Raw genomic sequence first — 19,187 nt, 5'->3', positions numbered from 1 at the left:
CCCTCAAATAACTTTTAGATGCTCTCCCTGGCCCCAACTTGCTCCAGCTCCCTACCAATTATGTTTAAGGTATTCACAGAGACTTAAACCAATACACCAGGGCAGACCACTCTCTTAGTTCAGGCTTGCTAATGGCTTCCCATCCATAACCTTTACCTTGGCCTTTACCTCCCTTCCTCATCTCATACCAGCCCATTCTCACCTGTGCCAATAAGCATACTGTTGACCTGGGGCTTAGGTTGCCCCAAATTTTCACAAAGCTTTTTTCCTGTTGCTACTCATATCTCCTGGTTAAGGTCATCTCTTCAGAATGACCTACCTTTGTAGACTACCAATCTACCACCAGTCCTTCCCTGTCAGAACATTTTGTTTTGAGGCTTTGTATAGCATTATCACTACCTGATATTCTTCCTACTTATACATACATTTGTAAGTAATACAGTCTGTCCCCTCATAAAAGGGTATGATTTAGCCCTTGTTGTTGCTCTATTCCCAACAAAATCTAGAATATTGCTTGACACACACATGGTTGTTACTCAATAAATATTTGAGGAAATAAAAGAGCAAACGAACAAACTGACTAACCATGTGGGAACAAAGAGAGTTTCATATTTCTTCTCATTTTATGTAAAATGTTTTCTTCCAATCAGAAATTTTAAATGTAAAAAAAGGAGGGGGGAAAGATTAAATGCAATCCTTATCAAACTACCAACAGCATTTTTCACAGAACTAGAACAAATAACCCTAAAATTTGTATGGAATTACAAAAGACTCCCAAATAGCCAAAGCAATCTTGAAAAAGAAGAACAAAGCTACAGGTATCACAAGTCCAGATTTCAAGTATATTATAAAACTGTAGTAATCAAAACAGTATGGTACAAGCACAAAAACAGACGCATAGATCAATGGAACAGAATAGAAAGCCCAGAAATAAACCCACGATTATATGGTCAATTAAATTAATCATTGACAAAGGAGGCAAGAATATGCAATGGGAAGAAAAGAGTATCTTTAACAAATGGTGGTGGGAAAACTGGACAGCTGTATGCAAAAGAATGACACTGGACCACTTTCTTACACCATCTACAATCATAAACTTAAAATGGAGTAAGGACCTAAATGTGAGACCTGAAAACATAAAAATCCTAGAATAGAGCAGAGGCAGTGATTTCTCTAACATCAGCATAATATCTTTCTCATATGTCTCCTGAGCCAGGGGAAACAAAAGTAAAAATAAACTACTGGGACTGCATCAAAACAAAATCTCCAGGGGCGCATGGGTGGCTCAGTGGGTTAAAGCCTCTGCCTTTGGCTCAGGTCATGATCCCAGGGTCCTGGGATGGAGACCCACATCAGGCTCTCTCCTCCACGGGGAGCCTGCTTCCTCCTCTCTCTCTTTCTGCCTGCCTCTCTGCCTACTTGTGATCTCTGTCAAATAAATAAATAAAATCTTAAAAAAAAAAAACCCCACAAAATCTTCAGCACCACAAAAGAAACAGTCAACAAAACAAAAAGACAACCTAGTGAATGGGAACAGATATTTGCAAATGACGTATCTGATAAAGGGCTAGTAGCCAAAATATATAAATAACTTATATAACACACACACACACACCTCCACACCAACCAATAATTCAATTAAATAATGAGCAGAAGATATCAGACATTTCCCCAAAGAAGACATACAGATGGCCAACAGACACATGAAAAGACGCTCAACATCACTCATCACCAGGGAAATGCCTATTAACACTACGATGAGATAACACCTCATATGTGTCAGAATGGCCAAAATCAAAAGCTCAAGAAATGGCAAATGTTGTGGACGATGTGGAGGAAAAGGAACCCCTGTGCACTACTGTTGGGAATGCAAGTTGGTAGAGCCTCTGTGGAAGACAGTAGGAATGTTCCTCAAAAAATTAAAAGTAAAATTAATGTATGATCCAGTAATTCCACTACTGTATATTTACCCAAAGAAGATGAAAACACCAATTTGAAGGGATATATGCACCTTGATGTTTACTGTAGCGTTATTTACAATAGCCAGTTATGGAAGCAACACAAGTGTCCACTGATTGGTGAATGGATAAAGAAGATGTCATACACACACACACACACACACACACGAATATTATTTTTGTTAAGGATTTATTTATTTGAGAAAGAGAGTATGCATGCATGCATGCAAGAGTGGGGAGGGGCAGAGGGAGAGGAAAAGGATCTCAGAAAGACTCTCCAACTCCCCACTGAAAACAAAGCCCGAGACAGGGCTCAATCCCAGGATTCTGAGATCATGACCTGAGCTGAAACCAAGAGTCAGATGCTCAACCACTCAATGCACTGAGCCACCCAGGCACCCCTATATAATGGAATATTATTTAGCCATAAAAAGAATGAAATCCTGCCATTTGCAACAACATGGATGGATGTAGAGAGTATAATGTTATATTAAGTAATTCAGCAAAAGAATACAAAGAGCATATGATTTCACTCATGTGTAGAATTTAAGAAATGAAACAAATGAACCAAGGGGCAGGGAGGAAACATACCAAACCAAACCAAAACAAAGCCCAAACCCCAGACTCCTAACTATAGAGAACAAGGGGAGAAGGGTTAGGGGGATGGGTAAAATAGGTGAAGGAGATGAAGAGTACACTGATCTGGATGAGCACGGAGTAATATATGGAATCGTTGGATCACCAGATTGTACACCTGAAACTAATATAACAGTATGCCAGGTACACTGGAATTAAACACAATTTTTAAAAAGTAGGCAAATACATTCATAATCTTGGTATGGAGAACAACTTTGTAATAATGATATACTAGACAAAAATCATAAAATATTGCGAGTTTTGAATACCTGAAATTGTAGATGAAAAGGGGAAAAGGTGGAATAAGACTAAACTAAAAAATTTGCTTTCAAACAAAATTCAACAGAAAAAAAATTAACTGAGAGACACATAGCAAAAGAGGGAACACAAGCAGGTGGGGTGGGAGAAGGAGAAACAGACTTCTGGCTGAACAGGGAGCCAGATGGATGGATGCAGAGCTTGATCCCAGAACCCTGGGACCATGACCTGAGCCAAAGGCAGCTGCTTAATGACTGAGCCACCCAGGTGCCACATCTTTTTCATTATTCATTCATTCAACAATGAACACCCACTATATAACAAGAATTTCTTTAGAAGTTTTTCTTATACCCATTAATGTATTTACAGCTCTTCATAATGATAATCAAAAGTAATTTCTTTAAGGTAAAACTTTCACTCAAAAGATCTGAAAGATGAACATTAAATAAATACCAAATAGCCAGCAATAAATTAATGCTTGAAAATGAATGAACAGTAACTCACCTCCAATGACTCCAACACTCAAGTAAAGTTCCTTAACAGTATTACAGAACGAAGCTGCAATCAAGCCACAGCCTGACAAGCAGCCACCAACAATCATGATTGGACGGCTGCCATATTTATTCACCAGAATACTGCTGATCGGACCTAGAAGAGAACCAGAAATTTAGTAGCAGAGAGGAAAGGAACAAACTCCCTCATATCTACACAAGGCATTGATGCTAAATTACAAGTCCTTTAAGATAAACAGATTAAAAACAAAGACAACAGTAAGAATACAGAATGTGTATTAGAAAATAAAGATGCTAAAGACCATCATTGTGTATCTTCTTTATGAATATTGGATGGAATTTTACTAAAATATCAGACTCTGGTTCTCTCCTTATCTTCTGTTATAAGGCATTACTGGCTGAAAACACTTGTTAATGGATGTTCATTGGCTTGTTGATCTAAGATACGACAAACATATTTAGTTAAGTTTGCTCTCTTTTAATTTCTGGACAGGCACTATGATATGATATCATATCAGAGCATTATTTACACATTACCATAAATGTAGTTTGTGTCATATTTTTAAAAAAGAAAAAAAATTCCCTGAAAAATATGTAATTATTTTTTTCAAGTTTAAGTAGCTTTGTAATTAGGAAATCTAAATTGAAAACAAAAACTGTTCCCAGTTACACCTAGATGTATTAGGTACCAAACTGAATATTTCTTTTCGAGTTAACTTGCTTACATGCCTAAATTACGGTTTCATGGTAGCAATACTGTAAAAAAAAAAAAAAAAAAAGCTTGCAGGAGATTAAGTCAAATAATGGTCAAAATGTCTTGGGTCTAACAACTCAAGAAGATGGGAAATGGAGTATTATCTAAAATAATCAAATTAAATTTCCTCTGATAATCAAATAGATCCATACCAAAATACCAGTTTTCCTTCAGTGTGAGAGAGGGACCCAAATAAAACGTGAAGTATCATAAGGATCAGGAAGTAAAAGACTTGATGCATTTAATGTATCAGTTTTCAAATATGAGTATCAAATGGGCTCTCCTTACTTGCTACAAACATATAATCTGTAATTCCCTTATTCCCCTTCCCAAATTTTCAAGTGTTTATTATAACATGGGGTGCCTGGGGGTGGCTCAGTCAGCTGAGCCTCCAGCTCTTGGTTTTGGCTGGGGTCATGATCTGGGGTGGTGAAATTGAGCCCTGCATGGGACTCCACACTCCTCAGGGAGTCAGTTGGCAGATTCTCTCCCTCTGCCCCTTCCCCACCACCGCATGCACTTGCTCGCTCTCTCAAATAAATCGTTAAAAAAAAAAAAGTAAGAGCTGTAACACAACTCTTAAGTAGACTAACAATATTTTCTGATTACCCTGAATGACATTCACTGCATTTTATTTCTTTATAGAAGAATATACCTATGTCTGTACTGCATGGATATGGACTTGCGGGAATGGCAACTTTCTTTACATGACACCATACCTCATCTGCGTGTTTAAGGTAGATGACTGCAAACAGACAGGATCAGTGCAATGTATCAGTGGGGAAGGGCACACAAGGAAATGAACTGATGTTTGAACTTTGCAAAGTCACAAAGCTACCAAGGACCAAGTTTCAAATCCAGCCCCTTTCCTCTCCATTATGTATACTCCATATATTTGGAACTAAGCTATAAAGCAGAAGACATAAAAATTTTATTTTTCTTCTATTAGCAGAGTAAATTTGGACTTTATTCTGTTTATTCTATAATTAATTCCTTAGACGACAGTAAGTTCATTTTTTAAAACAAATATAGAATGTATGTATTCAGAATTTATTACTGGTTATATGTTGACATATTCTATTTCCATAAACACTATGGGAAATTCTACAGTTACTTATATTCTAGTAACTCCAAGTTGCAGTATGATGCAATTAAAAGGTCAGCTCTGACCTTTTAGGGAACCCAGATTCAAATTATGGTGTATATAAGCATGCAAGAAGGAGGGGGAGAAGCAGGCTCTCCACTGAGCAGGGAGCCTGATGCAGGGCTGGATCCCAGAACCCTGGAATCATCACTTGAGCCAAAGGCAGCTGCTTAATCAACGGAGCCATGCAGGTGCCCCATTTTTTTTCTTTTTAAAGATTTTATTTATTTACTTGTCAGAGAGAGAGAGAGAGAGCACGAGTGAGAGCACAAGCAGGGGGAGTGGCAGAGGAAGAGGAAAAAGTAGGCTCCCCATTGAGCAGGGAGCCTGACTCAGGGCTTGACCCCAGGACACCAGGATCATGACCCAGCTGAAGGCAGGTACCTTACAGTCTGAGCTACACAGGTGCCGCAGAATCAAACTTTTTTTTTTTTTTAAAGATTTTATTTATTTATTCATAGACAAAGATCACAAGTAGGCAAAGAGGCAGGCAGAGAAAGAGGAAGGGAAGCAGGCTCCCCGCCAAGCAGAGAGCCCGAAACGGGGCTCAATCCCAGGACCCTGGGATCATGACCTGAGCTGAAGGCAGAGGCTTTAACCCACTGAGCCACCCAGGCGCCCCCCAAACTTTTTGATATCCTAGTGTTTCAGAAGACTAAGTCTCTTTAAGGGTCAGATCAAGAACTGGCTGCCAGGAAAGACTTCCGGCCCAACCAAGGATATGTATAAAGAAGTTTTCATTGAATTTCTTCATGAAAATATCAGACCATGGCTGGTTTGGAAATAGCCTGAATTTGCAGCTTGTATTAAGATGAAAAGAATTAAATACTGAAAGAATATTCATGAAATATTTCCATATAATTTGGTCATGAAATAGATTTTGGTACAGTCAGAATTACAAAGATCAAAATCCTGCCACACACAAGAAGTTAATACTGTAACATCTGTAGGGGTGCTTGGGTGGTTCAGATGGTTAAGGGTCTGGTCTGCCTTCCGCTCAGGTCATGATCTCAGGATCCTAGGATAGAGCCCCACATTGGGCTCCCTGCTCAGCGGGAGGCCTGTTCTTCCTCTCCCACTCTCCCTGCTTGTGTTCCCTCTCTAGCTGTGTAACTCTGTCAAATAAATAAATAAAATCTTAAAAAAAAAATTCTGCAACATCTGCAATATTTTTTTTTAAGATTTTATTTATTTATTTGACAGACAGAGATCACAAGTAGGCAGAGAGGCAGGCAGAGAGAGAGGAGGAAGCAGGCTCCCTGCTGAGCAGAGAGCCTGATGCGGGGGGCTCAATCCTAGGTCCTGGGCCCATGACCTGAGTTGAAGGCATTGGCTTTAACCTACTGAGCCACCCAGGCGCCCCTGTAACATCTGCAATATTAAACTAGGAAATGTTAAGGACATTAGTGTGAAACCGAAAACAGGCAAATTTACACTTCCCTTAAAAAAAAAATTAAGAAAAACTCAAATAAATTAAAAAGTAGGGAACTAAAATCTCCTCCCTAAAAATACTTACACTCTAACAAGGATCAGCACATATCTCTGAACCAAAGTACTAAAAAATAAAAAAATGCTAAACCACTCATAGTTCAAAACATCAGCATTGAGGGTGTGGGCCAAATACTTTAAGTTAAAGAACTGTGGCAGTTGTAAAACTGATGATAACTCTTAGGGGATTCGCCACCTAGGAGCCAATCAAAACAAAATAACCCATTTAGTAAAAATTCTGCCACCAGGCTCTCGATACGCAATTTGTCTTTAGGAGTTATTTCAGGAAGGATGACCCCAATTAGCTATCATTAAAAATAGAGAGGAATACAGTTTGTAGGCCTCTTATGACACAAATTCAGAAAAATGTGCTAGTTATCTCTGGGTGAGGACAAAGAAGGACCTGTTTTCCCAGAAGAAACTGTCATGTGCCATTAGTACAACTGACATCACTTACTTCTGATGCAAAATGCAAGTGGCTCTCAAGCTCTTTGGCAGCTCCAAATTGTACATGTGAACCTCTGATTTACAGTCAGCTTAAAGATATACCGAGCACCTGGATTATGTCTGGATAATATTTGTACCACTTTCTTCCAGTCATCATAGTTAAAACCTGATTAGAAAATCTTGGCAGATGAGAGTTCAAAGCCTCCAAAACTACTGGCTCTCAGAAGCTAGATAATATCCAAAGTCCCTATTGACTTCTCTGAACTTATAAAAAGAAAGTAAGTACTATAATTTAGCACTTATATTCTCCTTTTTTTCTAAGGATTTTTTAAAAAATTTATTTATTGGACAGGGATCACAAGTAGGCAGAGAGACAGGCAGAGAGGGCAGGAAGCAGGCTCCCTGCTGTGCAGAGAGCCCGATGCGGGGCTCAATCCCAGGACCCTAAGATCATGACCCAAGCAGAAGGCAGCAGCTTAACCCACTGAGACACCCAGGCGCCCCAGCACTTATATTCTCTTAAAAGTACTTGACAGAATAGGCATACCTTCAAAATTCAAAAGGCATAAAATAAAAAGATATACAGTGAAAAACTTAAGTCTTCCCACTTCTGTTCCCAGCACTGAATTCACCTCTAAGGCAACCAGATTACCTGTTTTTTGTATGCGATGAAATTATATATTTAGTTAAATTATGACTTTAACTATTCTTGTTTCATGAGTTTATGGTATTGTCTCAATAGGATATAAACTCACCAAAGGCAGGGATCAGGACCAAGTGTTCTCTATCACTCACAATATCTAGCCTAGTATGAAATACGTGCATACTGCTAAACACTGGTTGACTCTGCCACCAGGTTATTGGAATTCCAAGAATTCCAATTCTAAAGTTTTACACTCAACATACAGAATCTTCGTATTGGCTATTAAGGAGCTACATGTGAAAATAATCTGAGATACTAAACTGCCACCAAAAAGTAGTATTAACAGAGGTGAAAGTATGGCTAACTAAGCAACACGAGACACTGTCAATCTCAGTAAATATACTTGGCTTTAGAATCTCACTAAGCAACTATATTTTAAGCACTATGGAAGGTTTTGAGTTTTACATTTTACATTGTAATTTGATGTTCCAAGGGAAAACAGAGTATTTTAAGTGATGTTAGTTATGCAACTTACTCTTCACATTTCTTTTATAACATGTCAAGGAAAACAGAAGGGAAAAAAATGATGAAACTGAAGTTTAAGGTTCAGCTGAAATGCTTTTAGGATGAATAACATCACAAGGAAGAATGGGAAGATTTTATTCAGTTCTTTAAATCTAACACCATGAAAAGATTTTACCTGAGACTTTGAACTATGCTATTAAGGTGAGCCTGATTTACTTTAATTCTCCCAACATCAATTTAAGAAAAATCTTTATCTGTGGGATGCTCAGGTAGCTCAGTTAAGCATCTGCATTCAGCTCAGGTCATGATCCCACGATCCTGGGATCAAGTCCTGCATCGGACTCCTTGCTCAGTGGGGAGCCTTCTTCTCCCTCTGCCTGCCATTCCCCTTGCTTGTGAGCTCTCTGACAAAAAATTGAATAAAATCTTTAAAAAAAGAAAAAGAAAAATATTTGTGTTTACATCTTAAGAATCTGGCAGAGAGCATTAAGAAAAATCAGCTCTGCACATTATTTTTCTGAGAGCTTTTAAATGATACTGATTTGAACCAAATCACAGGTCCTCACAGGTACTTACCTCCACCATACATGACAGCCAACATGATTGAGGATATCCATGATACTTCACTTGTGGTGGCATTGAATATGCCTTCAATTTCTTTGAAGAACACAGTAATGGATTTAGGAAATGCATAAGAGAAGCCGATGGAAATGAAAGCTCCAACTACTACTGCCCACCCCCAGCCTCCATCTGGGGGAGTGTATCCAACTGGACCTCCAACTGCTGGTGGCATTTTAAGTGTAGATGAATTCCAAAATGCAGTTCAAATCCAAGTATCTGAAGGACATAAAATTAAAATACCATGTCAGTAATAAAACACTTCCACCAGTAAAAGCACTTCTACCCTTTATAACCAGCTCTCAAGTAACTGGAATTGTTTCCCAATATTACTTTAGCAATAGAGATGATCTTCTAAGGACATTATCAGAAAAAAAGTCTTAGGGGTCCCTGGGTGGCTTAGTTGTTAAGCATCTGCCTTTAATTAAGGTCATGATCCCAGGGTCCTGGGATGGAACCCTGCATCGGGCTCCCTGCTCAGCAGGAAGCCTGCTTCTCCCTCTCACACAGACTCCTGCTTGTGTTCCCTCTCTGCCAAAATACATAAATACATAAAATCTTAATTTAAAAAAAAAAAAAGAAAAGAAAGAAAAAGAGTCTTAGATGGGGCACCTGGGTGGCTCAGTTGGTTGGGTAATTGCCTTAGGCTCAGGTCATGATCCCGGAGTCCCAGGACAGAATCCTGCATCAGCCTCCCTGCTCAGCTGGGAGGCTGCTTCTCTCTCTGACCTCCCCCCTCTTGTGCTCTCTCTCACTCACTCTCTCCAATAAATAAGTAAAATCTTTAGAAAAGAAAAAATAAAGAAAGGAAAAGAGTCTCAGAGATATGGTATTGCCAAGAATAGCATAAAGGAAAATAGCTCCATACCATTTAAGGAGCCATAACTGAAATATATCCTGTTCAATACAGTCTTTGTATTTCAAATAAACCTACTTGCTTCAGCAGTTAGTAGAACTCCTCAAATTACCATAACTAACTGTGTCATTTGACTTATCCGCTTGCAAAATTCACGTAACACATGCCATATGCAAGTTTCAGCCTTGAAAAAAGTCTTTGTAAGTTTTCCCCCTTTCCCAAAATTTATTCTTCAATCCTACCTTTACTTTCTCTTATTTATTTGCTGACAAAATATTAGGAAGTAGGTACCCGAGTCACTAGATATGTAGCAATTTACAAAACAGATCATTCCGTGGGCTAGAAAATTCTCTCAGAAAAGTTTCCTTTTATCTAATTGTTTTGATTCAAGGTATTTTTTTCCCCATTATATAAGAAAAGACCCTAAACACCAGCTAGTCAATATAAACTCACAAAATGAACTATGCTGTCAAAAGATGGTACTTCAGGGGCGCCTGGGTGGCTCAGTGGGTTAAAGCCTCTGCCTTCGGCTCAAGTAACGATCCCAGGGTCCTGGGATTGAGCCCCGCATCGGGCTCTCTGTTCTGCAGGGAGCCTGCTTCCTCCTCTCTCTCTCTCTCTCTCTCTCTCTGCCTGCCTCTCTGCCAGCTTGTGATCTTTGTCTGTCAAATAAACAAATAAAAAATCTTAAAAAAAAAATAAAGATGGTACTTCAAATCAAAAACTCCCTTTTTCTTGAAGTCGTCTAGTACTAATGTACAGCATGGCTAGAAAATATAACTTCCTGTTAAAAGTGTGAACAAGATGATAGAGTGAGTGTGTGATGGTAGTCTTGCCTGTTTTCTCATGAAGCTCTCCTTTTATTTATTTGAAGCTAACTTCTGCCTTACAACTCATCCTGCAATACTATGTTAGCATGTCCATTTCAAATGATCACCACTCAGATTTATTACAGCAATAAATATCCTAGCTTAAAATATAGTAGTAGTATAGTAGTCAACTGCTAAACATTGTTTCTTCCAACCCATTTGAACACTTCAAATATGATTTAAGATAATGAATGTTGCAGGGGTAGGAAAAAAAAATAGCTCATAAGGGAAGTTTCCCTAAAAGCAACAGTATAGGTTTCAACACTTCTATGCGACATTATACTAGAGGTTCTAGCCTCTAGTGTATGCAGATAAGAAAAAGAAATAAAAGGTAAAAAGACTAGGAAGGAAAAAGTTGTCTTTAGTCACAGATAATATAATCATCTATGTAGGCAATGCTAAAGAATATTTTAAAAACGTTCCTGAACTAAAAATGAATTTAACTAGGTTTCAGGATATAACAGTAATAAACAGGTATTATCTGTCTTTATATATAAACCAGTATCAGAATTTGCAATTTTAAGTAATACCATTTAGAAAAACATCAAAAAACTATTGAACAGGGATACATAATGTGTAAGATATATACAATGAAAACTACAAGATATCACTAATTAAAAAACAAAAGGTAATCCATTCTCATGGTTTGAGAGACTCAATATTTAAATTGAGCAAATATTTCTAAAGGCACGCAACAGCACACTTACTAAAAAGTATATAAACTGCTTTTAAGCTACAGGTTGGGAGAAAATAAATACAAAAAGCAACCAACAAAAGACAGGTCCAAAACATAAAAAGATCTTTAATGACTCAGTAGTAAAGACAACTCAATTAAAAATGGACAACAGAAATGGAGAGATAATTTATCAAAGAAGATACACAGATGACAAAGAAGTACATGAAAAAATGCTCAAAATTGTTAGCCATTTGTAAAACGCAAATTGTAATCAAGAGATACTAATACCTATCTATTAGAATGACTAAAATTTAGACCGATAATACCAAGAGTTGGTGAGGATATGGAGCAAACAGAATGCTGTTGTTGGTGGTAAAGCAAAACAGTAGAGCCAGGTTGAAAAACATTTTGGAAGTGTCTTAAGAAGTTAAAGATATAAACATATGATTTAGCCATTATATCACTTGGTAAATGAAAACATACATCTTCACAAAGACTTATGTGAGAATTCCCTAATAGCTTTATTTGTAACAGCCCCAAACTGGAAACAACCCAAGTGTCCTTCAACAGTAAATGGAAAAACAAATCATGGTATATCCATATATTGGAACAACAGACTTAAACAAACTACTGATGCATGTAAGAATATGGATGAATCATTAAAGCATTAAGTTAAGTGAAAAAAGACTAGACCTAAGACTATATTCTGTATGGTTACATTTATATCATGCTCTAGAAAAGGTCAAACTCCAGGGCGCCTGCGTGGCTCAGTGGGTTAAGCCTCTGCCTTCGGCTCAGGTCATGATCTCAGGGTTCTGGGATTGAGCCCTGCATCGGGCTCTCTGCTTCTTGTGATCTCTCTGTCAAATAAATAAATAAATAATCTTGAAAGAAAGAAAGAAAGAAAGAAAGAAAGAAAGAAAGAAAGAAAGAAAGAAAGAAAGAGAAAAGGCCAAACTCCAGTAATAGAAAACAGATGAGGGATTGGAGAGATGAGGCTGACTGCAAAGGGGCCTGAGAGAATTTCTCTGGCCCATGGAAATGTTCTGTTATGATTGTGGCAGAAGTTACACATTAAATTGTATTTAGTGTATGTAAATAATACCTCAGGGGCATCTGGATGGCTCAGAGGGTTAAGAGTCTGCTTCAGCTCAGGTCATGATCCCAGGGTCCTGGGATCAAGCCCCATTCTTCAGGCTTCTTGCTCAGCAGAAGCCTGTTTCTCCCTGTCCCTCTGCCACTCCCCCTGCATGTGCTCTCTCACTCTCACTCTCTCAAATAAATAAATAAAAATCTTAAAAAAATAATACCTCAACAAAAGTGATCAAAAAAATAGTTCAGGGCACCTGGGTGGCTCAGTGGTTTAAAGCCTCTGCCTTCGGCTCGGGTCATGATCCCAGGGTCCTGGGATCCAGTCCCGCATCGGGCTCTCTGCTCAGCAGGGAGCCTGCTTCCTCCTCTCTCTCTGCCTGTCTCTCTGCTTACTTGTGATCTCTGTCTGTCAAATAAATAAATAAGATTAAAAAAAAAATAGTTCAAAGACAGTGACAAGGAGAATAAAATCTGTTCAGTAGCATATGGAGATAATACAGAAGCAAAAGGTGATGGCAGGCAAATTCTCTTGGCTATCTGGTGATTAAAAGAAAGAAAAGGAAACTAGGAAGAGGAGATACTCTTCTGAGAATTCACAATTACAGGTCTTGGTGAGCTTATGCTTGGCAGGGCAATGTCTGTGGGAAACCTCTGTTGTTCATTTAGATATATACTACGCTTGACTTTGCTAGCCAAGAGTTCCCTGTCAAACATAAGCTGACAAACTATAAATTCTCATTCATTCATTCATTCATTCATTCATTTAAAGTAGGCTCCATGCCCAGCATGGAGCCCAGCCCAGGGCCTGAACTCAATCCAGAGATCAAGACCAGAGCTCAGGATCAAGAGTCAGATGCTCAACTGACTGAGTCACTCAGGTGCCCCGACAATCTAAAATTTCAAAACACATCTAGAATCAATTAACCATGAGTGAAGTAAAGCCAATTCAATATTGCTGGATTAGACACAAGCACTACAAACATTGCATGTGAATATTTAAAATTATTAAAAGCATGAGATAAAAAATTAAGACCACTAAATAAAAAACAACATGTTTAAAGACCAGCTGACCTGAAACAGAACTTCCAGAAATAAAAAGTATACTCAACGAAATAATAGGTTAACCAGCAGACTGAATATAGCTAGAGAAGAGAAAACATAAATCTAAAGGATAGGTTTGAAGAAAACAGAATTCAGGGGAGAGCTTTATTCTGGAGCTGAGAGAGAAAGATTTACAAACACAGGAGTTGAGAATGGGAGCATCTGGCATACATCTAAACGGACTTGGGAAGAGAATGGAAAGAATGGGACAGAGGCAATTTTCAGGGGTTAATGGCTATGGCTACTCCAGATTTGATTAATAATATGAACCTACAGTTTGAGGAAACCCAATAAGATAAAGAGGAAAACCTTAAAATTTTTTTGAGAAAATACAGATTATCAGGAAATACAGATTACAAGATAATCAAACTTGACAAAACAGGATTCTCATCAATTTTGAAAAACTCTCAGCCATTATGTCTTCAAATATTCCTTCTTCCTCCTTCCCTTTTACCTCTCCCCTGAGACCCCAATTAGATGTGGGTTGAACCTTCCCATGGTATCTATTCTCTTTCTCTTCTGCGTTTTCCATCCTTAGTATAGTTCCATCTGTACTGAAAATTTGAAGTTTAGGATAGTATCTTCCTCCAGAGTGATTTTCATTTACCTAGGGCTATATAAACCTAGAATCTCTTCAAGAATATTTCAAGGACCAATATGTTTTGTTCATACAGATGACGTGCAGGCTGCAGGCTGCAGTCATTTGAGGACTGTTTTACCTCCAATGTACCCTTATTCCTATGGCACAGCTCTTTAGGATCCCAACTCAAAAAAGAATAGGATTTACCAGAGCTCTTATACTTGACAGGCCCTAGACTCTCAACATTTGTTCCCTTGGATCCATGAAGCTTTCCAAGGCACTATCCAGGCCCAGGAGGAGGCTCCTCCTCCTATAACCAAAAAGCCATGGGACTCCATAATCGTATCACTACTGGCACAACTAGGAAGCCAGCAATATAAAAAAGCTGCTAAAATCAAGTAATCATCAAAATCAGGAAGTTGAAATCAAAGGCTGTTAATTTCTGCAGTTAGCTCCAGAACCATATGTGCCTCCTCTGGTAACATCTTCAAGATGGATCCCATATGCCCTGCTTCTCAAAACCTCAAAGCTAGTGAGTAGACAGCAAGACCTTTGTTCTCATTCTGCCTTACAAATGTCACATGAATACATGTGACTGGCAGAATTTAAATCAAATTCAGGAATATAGTTACAAGGAAGCCTGAGAAATGAAGCTTAGCTTTAAAGCCTCTGCAACACAATAATGTACACTAGAAGAGGATGTTTAATGGATGCTGAACACCATTTTCAAAATACACCTTAGACATACACAGTGTTATTCATGCAAAACTATTTATGTGTATATATCTGTACCTCTACATCAGAGTCTTTTTAAAGAGTACATATTGATACTATCACATACAAACATATACAAAATTGAAAAAAAAATTGCTATAGAAGTTTCTAAATGCTTAGCACTAACATTAATGTTTGTACTTATCTCATCATGGACTGGAAATATACAATAGACCAGCACTGATCCCTTGGACCATACTTGGTAGTGCTCCTTCAGAACTGTCCACATCTTTGAGAAAAGATGCTCAAGAATGTTAGGCAAGGGCATCTCCTCCATATCCTCCTGGTACTGGAACTTCCCAAGAGGAAGTACTAGCCAAGACTGATGTGATCAGATATAGACTGGAAGCCACCACAACAATTATAAATTTGTTCCTATCAGAAGTTCCCCTTCATTAACTTGTCAGGATGGATGAAATTGTGTCATAACATAATTTTCAACCTATTCTTGCTCATTGGTGGAACAGACAAACATGGCTGATGAAAAGGTGAAGTGCCTGGAGAAACAGAACATACCATCCATTTCCTTTATAGAAGTCCAAACAGTGTGTGGAGACATTTCTGAGATAGTCGCAACCTCACTGAGTTGCAGATAGGTCTTAAGCTCCTGAAGCATAATTCTCCATTGTCAAAGAACACTCTTTGCACAGCCAGAACTGCAGGCTTATCCTGATTTCAGGCACTTGGCCTATCTGAGGATCTCAAACTTGTTCTCTATGTGAAAACAGTGTCACCATCCTAAAATAATATTCTTTTCCTTGGAACTCTAGTCTTGTTTTACTCAGTATGTACATTAATTATGACATATCATTACCCGAGACTCCATAGTTTGCCTTAAGGTTTACTCTTAAGGTTATACAATCTACATCTGGACAGTTTATAATGATATGTATCCACCATTACAGTATTTAATAAGTAGTTTCATGGCTCTAAAAATCCTTTGTGCTCCCAATATTCATCCCTTCCTCCCCTTTAATCCCTGGCAACCACTGATCTTTTTACCATCTCTATAGCTTTGCCTTTCCCAGAATGCCACAGAGTTGGAATCATACAGTATGCAACCTTTTCAAACTGGCTTCTTTCACTTAGTAATATGCATTTAAGTTCCCTTTAGGTCTTTTCATGGCTTCATAGCATATTTCTATTTGGTGCTATATAATAATATTCCATTGTCTACATGTAGCACAGTTTATCTTTTCACTCTCTGAAGGAATCTTGGTTGCTGCCGAGTTGTGGCAATTATGAATAAAGCTGCTGTAACTTCCATGTGCAGGATTTTGTATAGACAAAAAAAAGGGAAAAAAATCTGTCTTATATATTAACTTTACATCTAAAATTTGTTATTAAGCTTAATAGTTACATAGAATAGAACGTCTGGCATATTATATGTTGTATTCTATGTGCTTTAAACATATTTGTCACAACTTTGGTGCTAAAATTTTAGCCCAATTTATAGAAAATACCATCTAGTCTAATTGGCCAGATTTCTGTCAAAGTCTGAAATAAATGTATTTACACCATCCCTGTGGTAACCATCTCACTTTTAACATCTAACTCTAAATTAGAATACAGAAAAAAAAGGAGTTTGTTGTCCTGAAGGAATAAAGTCCTGCCTCCCCCAATATTTCTGACCTAACCCCTCTTTGGATTTCTGTCATGGGACACTCTGTGGGACAATGCATTCTGCAAGTTTCTCTTGTTTGGGGAGCCCAAGAGATTTTGATAGTATAGGGGCAATGAACCATAATCAGAATTAGGATAAGCGAGAGATACACCTTTCTTTCATAATGGGGTTAAGGGCTTTTGAAGAAAACAAACTGAAAAAGGAAGGAAAAGACCGCAGACATCCATTTTCAGGAGAGATGATTTTTAGTTCAGAGTACTTTGAATCTGAAAATCTGAAGAATAATTCCCTTAAAAATATAACCCAGTTTAAAGACTTAAGGTATCTGTCCTAGGGTATTTCACCTACCTATGGTTCAGGAGGGATTAAATTATTTACAAGTTGAAGCTTCCTAAAATTCCTATTGGAATGAATACAGGAAGCTATGTAACTACTTCGTTCTAAAAGAAACAGTCTCGATTCTAAAATTATGTTAAACAGAACTGCTCCAGGCATTAATTTTATGAGTTTTTCCTTCATCTTAGTATGAAAAAAGAGAAAAGCACTTGAGATTTTTCAAAGAACACTGCCCCAGATTGTTTACACACATAGAGAGATACCCACACAGACGGCGGAACTATTTAATGCATCAAGCTCTAACTCGAACAGCTAATACGTGCTGGACGTGATGAAACTTTGAGCTTAGCTGCCAGCTATGATTTGTCCCGATTGGTTAAAGCAGTTACAATTTTTAGTCACTAAGACTTGCCTCATCAAGTTAGTAATATCTTACTCCATAGTGTCAAAATTAGATTTAAAACTTGAAAAGCTTTAAAAAGATTCAGAAGGAAGCCAGAAGTATAAGAGAATACAAAATTTTGAAAACAACACTTCAAAAAAACAGATACGGATTCAACACAATGTGGCTCTCATTAACTTAAAAAATTCTGATGGCACATGGTTTAAAAAACTGTGTAATATCATTATCTAAATATATTATTTCCTTTAACAGACCACATCTCAGCTACTAACAAAAGGGTTCATACAAGAAAATTATGAAAGCAAGCTCCCCCACATTAGTATTCAGAGCCCTGTTGAGAAGTACTCAAGTCCAGAGGCTAAAAGGGATTAAAGTTTAAGATTTTAATCCTTCCAGTGTGCACAGTAGCCTTCCTGTTAGCTTAGCTATTATTTGATGACTCTCTTGCAGTTCCCTGACAATGATGGAGAGATTAAAAAAAAAGTGATTTGGTGATGAGAAAGTTCATTGTCAGTTTTCCTTGTAAAGGACAATGGGAAACATCCTGGCAATGACGACGGTGCAAGAATCACCCAATTTCTCCTCTATCACCTTCTGATTTTTTTTTTTTTTTTTTATCACTTCTGAGAGTCCCATGACTCTCAGGAATTGTGCAAGTAAACTAATCTGGAAAGCTGAAATTGTGCCCCATACCCACCATGTTCTGACCCCACTCCAGAAGAGAAGAGTTACAAAAGCCCTTGGAAATAGTACTACTCATTATGTTCCCTACACTTTCTCCATCGACATTTAAAACAAAGCCATTGTGATTTCCTAAAATGACAATGGCCAGTTTGTGAACTTAAAAGAGGCAGAAAGTATCTAAAATCAATAATCTTAAAAGAATTTGTTACTAAGTGTAGACTAGTTTTAGGTTTCAAATTCACATGGAAACATTCACATAGAAAATCCAGAAGGCTGATTTACTGAAGCTGTTGCTGTTAATGTGGTTAAGCTACTACTCTTTACAACCAGCTCTAGTCCAGTTTCATGGTTTATAGAACTACCTGCCTCAAGGTAAATCCCAAGATTCAAGGTTTAGGAAATCTCATCTTTTTTTTACCTTCTTTCCTACTTGAAACAGAAGAGAAAGAAAGAAAAAAGACTGTGAACAGAACAGTAAGCAAATAAATAAATAAAGCAAGTGCTGGTAAAAGGAGAAATATAAGAATACTATTGTTAGGTAGCCAAATACTCAACAGTTTGAAATGAATGGTTTTGACCAAACTCAATATAAAAAACCTAGAAAAATACAAACCTGGCTCTGCAAACTTCCAACTGTTTGTATCTCCCTTACCACTGAAGGCCAATCTGACCAGCATTACAAAGAGTTAAATACACTACTCTTGAAGAAAAATTAACATTTTGCTAATTGTTTATCTTAAAGAAAGACTTTGGGTTTGTCCTTCATAATACAGGAAAAGTAACTGTAGATCTTACTTTCACTTAGCTCATATTTATAATCTCTAAAAATAGCAATGTTTTAATTACTTTCCAGATTTTTTATTATTTACATGGTTAGCCTATCCTACCCATAGATATAAAATAGATTCCTTTTTTAAATATAACAGATCTCAAAGTTTTTGGTCTAAAGCAACCTTAAGCAGATACATAGTTGTACAAGGGAGTATTTTAATAGTCTTTTCAGATAACCGTGGATATTTTACCTTGATACTACACCAAAACTCAATAAACTATCATCTCTTAGTGATTAGTTACAATGTGTAATCTAAGGATTCCAACCTTGAATCTTGCTGTCCTTGAGGAGCCCATAAACACTCTGAGAATGGCTGTTGTTTCAAATAACTAACTCTACTTGATTGCAAAAGTAACTAAATTGATATCTATTCGTTT

At 37.6% G+C, this 19,187-nt stretch overlaps 1 protein-coding gene across 3 annotated transcripts in view; it reads right to left on the bottom strand.

Annotated features, from left to right (window-relative positions):
* The window catches only part of SLC16A1 (solute carrier family 16 member 1), a 54,460-nt gene that overhangs the window by 6,658 nt on the left and 28,615 nt on the right, over positions 1 to 19,187 (bottom strand). For all 3 annotated transcript variants that reach the window (XM_082685087.1, XM_082685086.1, XM_082685085.1), the window contains 2 exons: positions 8,942 to 9,202; positions 3,357 to 3,500 (listed from right to left, as the gene is read on the bottom strand). In XM_082685087.1, the coding sequence (XP_082541213.1) occupies positions 3,357 to 3,500; positions 8,942 to 9,158 (361 nt within the window). In that variant the 5' untranslated portion in view covers positions 9,159 to 9,202. The remainder of the gene's footprint in view (positions 1 to 3,356; positions 3,501 to 8,941; positions 9,203 to 19,187) is intronic.

This window comes from Mustela nivalis (assembly GCF_964662115.1).
Source record: "Mustela nivalis genome assembly, chromosome: 10".
Lineage (NCBI taxonomy): Eukaryota > Metazoa > Chordata > Mammalia > Carnivora > Mustelidae > Mustela > Mustela nivalis.
The sequence above is the reverse complement of the archived record's forward strand: the minus strand, read 5'-3'. Positions and strand labels throughout refer to the sequence as shown.